The sequence below is a fragment of the Alosa sapidissima genome, chromosome 5 (assembly GCF_018492685.1).
Source record: "Alosa sapidissima isolate fAloSap1 chromosome 5, fAloSap1.pri, whole genome shotgun sequence".
Lineage (NCBI taxonomy): Eukaryota > Metazoa > Chordata > Actinopteri > Clupeiformes > Clupeidae > Alosa > Alosa sapidissima.
In genome coordinates, this window is record NC_055961.1 from 3242247 (window position 1) to 3246712 (window position 4466).

The window sequence follows — 4466 nt, forward strand, 5'->3', positions numbered from 1 at the left end:
ATACAGTACTTGTACAGACATTTGAAAACTACAGTAAAGTTACAAATTGCTGTAGTTAGGGGAGTAATTTAGTACAAGACACTGAATATGTACGTTTCACAATTTTACTGTATGCTCTTTGCAATTTTACAACATTGTGACAGAATTTGATAACTAGTTCACCAATTTTGTATGTAATGACTCAAGCAATGAAATGAAGACTATTCGTTTTATTGGGAACGACTATTCAGCATCCATAAGTATATTTCATTTTGACTGACATGACAAAGCAACTGATACATGTTCAAAAGCATTTGCAATTTGTTCAGAGGAAGGAGAAATTGCTACTATGATGTGCACAAATGACTAAATGTTGTGGAGGTTATACTAATAGTAATGAGAATTTTCATTCTGATCTGAGAAAAGCACCAAAGCGACTGAGAAAAACTGTAGTGAAATAAAACGCTGTAAGCAGGCTACTACCTTATCGATACAGCAGATGGCAGCACAGATTGCACAGAGACAAGAAGAAGAAGAAGAAGACCCGGAAGTAATAACAACGGAAATCGTTCTTGTTATTGGAGCGTTTTTAGCCTTAAACTGCTGTAACTAATTATATGTCTTTCCAGTTGAGACCCACATATCGTAGTGTTATCTAATATTAGGCGTTCAGAAGAAAATGATGTGCCGTCATTCACCCAGTCACGTGTAAACAGGGTTGGAGACTATCGTTGAGGTAAGAATTAAATTAGCTAAACTAGCTAGCTGGATGGCTAACACAGTTTTAAAAAGTATAGAATTGCATTTGCTAATCAAGCAATTTAGCAACTACACTAAGTATCAGCATTGGTTCCTAGATTCATATGATTCATGTAGTAATTTAGTCGTTTGCGTGTATGAATACAGATGCAATAGAGACAGTCAGTAACAAGGAACAGTGCCAAGAAGCTAACTGTTAGCTCAAATGTCATGATCCTGGACATCATGAGTAACCGTTAGCCAACAGTATACTGCGATGGAATGACTCAATCTGTCATTGTCCGTAGCTCGGCTTGTCAGAGAGAATTGTGCGAAGTGATAAAGGATAACGTTTGGTTCCAGAGGTAAATGTCTTGTGTGAGAAGAAGAGAATGTAAACATCAGTCTTTCATTGTGTTTAGCAATAGTGTTACACATGCGTCATGTATTTGGTTGTGATCAACGTCCTGAGGTGCGGAGACTGTGTCCACTCCTATTAATAACAGTACCATAGTATCATAAGGTATGGCAGGCCTCCATTGATCTATTTTTAGATCGAGTGTCAGTAGTACATTCCATCCCAAATTATTTGTTAGGTGAAGTCTCCATAAGTCAATACACAACTGAGAGACCAATATGACCAGTATGTGTTCCAAATGTGTGGGTTCTGCATCTCTCCCTGTCTCTCTAGTGCTTATGTGTGGGTTCTGCATCTCTCCCTGTCTCTCTAGTGTTTATGTGTGGGTTCTGCATCTCTCCCTGTCTCTCTAGTGCTTATGTGTGGGTTCTGCATCTCTCTCTGTCTCTTTAGTGCTTATGTGTGGGTTCTGCATCTCTCCCCTTCTCTCTCTCTGTGTCTCTAGTGCTTCTGCATCTCTCTCTGTCTCTTTAGTGCTTATGTGTGGGTTCTGCATCTCTCCCCTTCTCTCTCTCTGTCTCTCTAGTGCTTCTGTATCTCTCCCTCTGTCTCTCTAGTGCTTATGTGTGGGTTCTGTATGTTTTTCTCTCTCTCTCTCTATCCCTCTCTCTCTCTCTAGTGCTTATCTATGGGTTCTGTGTGTGTGTGTGTGTGTGTGTGTGTGTGTGTGTGTGTGTGTGTGTGTGTGTGTGTGTGTCTCTCTCTCTCAGGGTACTTATGTGTGTGTGTGTGTGTCTCTCTCAGGGTACTTATGTGTGGGTTCTGTATGTGTGTGTGTGTCTCTCTCAGGGTACTTATGTGTGGGTTCTGCATGTGTGTGTGTCTCTCTCAGGGTACTTATCTATGGGTTCTGTATGTGTGTGTGTGTCTCTCTCAGGGTACTTATGTGTGGGTTCTGCATCTCTCACTCTCTCCCCGGTGCTCATGTGTGGGTTCTGTGTGTGTCTCACAGGGACGCCAGAGATGGAGGCTCTGGACCACATGCTAACGGAGCCGTTGGAGTCGGGTGCCGCCGAGACAAATGGCGGCATCATGGAAGAGTGCATGCTGGGTAACAGCCGTGTGCGACTGCCAGAGGACCTGCTGGAGGATGTGAGTTTTTAGAGTAGTGTGCACGTGTGTGTGTGCGTGTGTGCGCGCGTTCGTGCGTGGGTGTATGGGTCGAAATGCTCTGGAAGATTTAGACCTGTGTGCTATGAATTACTAGCCTGGCGAGCCAGACCCACATTAAAATGTAGGGTCTGGGCACTCACCGTTCGCAGTGCTCTGAGGGGCGGGATAATCAGTTGTCTTTCAAATTCCCTCTGCACGCAATAGGACGCAATAGGATATTTGTTTTCAAGTAGCAGGGAATTCAAGCCAAACCGTTGCAACTCTGCCATCAATCATTATGTTAAGCCCACCAAACGACTCTATACACGATTTCAATGTCCTGATTAAGTTTCGATTTCTGGAACTCACAAGCCAACGGAGAGTTGCTAGACTAGCCCTGGCAGCAAATGTAAATGCGCGTCTAGATTTCTAGGTTAATGAATTACAACAAAATGGTGATGCAGAAAGTTAAGAGCATCTCATTAGTGTTCAAAAGCGTATTAATGTCTGCGTGTGCGCGTGTGCGCGTGTGCGTGTGTGCGTGTGTGCGTGCGTGCGCGCACGTGTGAGTGTGTGTGCGCGTGTGCGTAGGTATATGGGTCGAAATGCTCTGGAAGATTTAGACCTGTGTGCTATGAATTACAACAAGATGGTGATGCAGAAAGTTAAGAGCATCTTATTAGTGTGCAAAAGCGTATAAATATCTGTGTGTGTGTGTGTGTGTGTGCAGCCCGAGATCTTCTTCTCTGTGTTGAGTGAGAGCACGTGGACGGAAGTCCTGACGGACGCCCAGAAGGAGCATCTCTCTCAGTTCCTGCCCCGTTTCCCTGACGACAACACGGCCGAACAGGAGCGTACGGTCAGCGCACTCTTCAACAACCAGAACTTCTGTTTGGGGAACCCGCTGCATCTGGCGCAGAAGCTCTTCAGAGGTACCCGCCCTTTACCACCATATGGCCATCACAGCAATGGAGCAGGCGCCATGTACATGCAGATTACACACACACACACACACACACACACACACACACACACACACACACACACACACACAGTGGTGGAGCACTGTTAACATCACTGATTGCCAGTTTACACACACACACACACACACACACACACACACACACACACAGTGGTGTAGCACTGTTAACATCACCGATTGCCAGTTTACACACTCACACACACACACACACAGTGGTGGAGCACTGTTAACATCACTGATTGTCAGTTGTTGACCGTTTGCAAGTCAGTGTGCGACTGCCAGAGGACCTGCTGGAGGATGTGAGTTTTTAGTGGTGTGTGTGTTTGTGTGTGTGTGTGTGCGCGTGCGCGTGTGTGTGCGTGGGCGTGTGGTGCGCGTGCATGTAATCTGTGTCCCTGTGTCCCTCAGACAGCTACTTTAACCCAGAGGTGGTGAGGTATCGGTGTGTGTGTGTGTGTAATCTGTGTCCCTCAGACGGCTACTTTAACCCAGATGTGGTGAGGTATCGGTGTGTGTGTGTGTAATGTGTGTAATCTGTGTCCCTCAGACGGCTACTTTAACCCAGATGTGGTGAGGTATCGGTGTGTGTGTGTGTAATGTGTGTAATCTGTGTCCCTCAGACGGCTACTTTAACCCAGAGGTGGTGAGGTATCAGTGTGTGTGTGTGTGTGTGTGTGTGTGTGATGTGTGTAATCTGTGTCCCTCAGACAGCTACTTTAACCCAGAGGTGGTGAAGTATCGGCAGCTGTGTGTGTGTGTAATGTGTGTAATCTGTGTCCCTCAGACGGCTACTTTAACCCAGAGGTGGTGAGGTATCGGTGTGTGTGTGTGTAATCTGTGTCCCTCAGACGGCTACTTTAACCCAGAGGTGGTGAGGTATCGGTGTGTGTGTGTGTGTAATGTGTGTAATCTGTGTCCCTCAGACGGCTACTTTAACCTAGAGGTGGTACGGTATCGGCAGCTGTGTGTGTGTGTGTGTGTGTGTGTGTGTGTGTGTAATGTGTGTCCCTCAGACGGCTACTTTAACCTAGCCTGGCTAGCACCACCACTTCTCAATGAGACGTGGTCTGGGAACCAAACGTTCATTTTCTCGTATTTGAAAAAAATGTGGGTGCCACGGATGTCTATCAAATGCGTCTGTGCATAGCTCATCATCGTCTTGCTTTCCCACCTGTTCTGTGATTGGTTCCCTATCTCAGGCGAAAAATTGCTCCATGGTCTCCAGGCTGCCTTAGCAGCGTGAATCAAATCGCGCGC

At 45.9% G+C, this 4466-nt stretch overlaps 1 protein-coding gene across 1 annotated transcript in view; it reads left to right on the plus strand.

The window, feature by feature from the left end:
• Window positions 1-526: 526 nt before the first annotated feature.
• The window catches only part of nfrkb (nuclear factor related to kappaB binding protein), a 30340-nt gene continuing 26400 nt past the window's right edge, over window positions 527-4466 (plus strand). Inside the window, 4 exon segments of the mRNA XM_042092685.1 lie at window positions 527-715; window positions 2088-2227; window positions 2958-3159; window positions 3917-3962. Of these exon segments, the coding sequence (XP_041948619.1) occupies window positions 2099-2227; window positions 2958-3159; window positions 3917-3962 (377 nt within the window). The 5' untranslated portion in view covers window positions 527-715; window positions 2088-2098.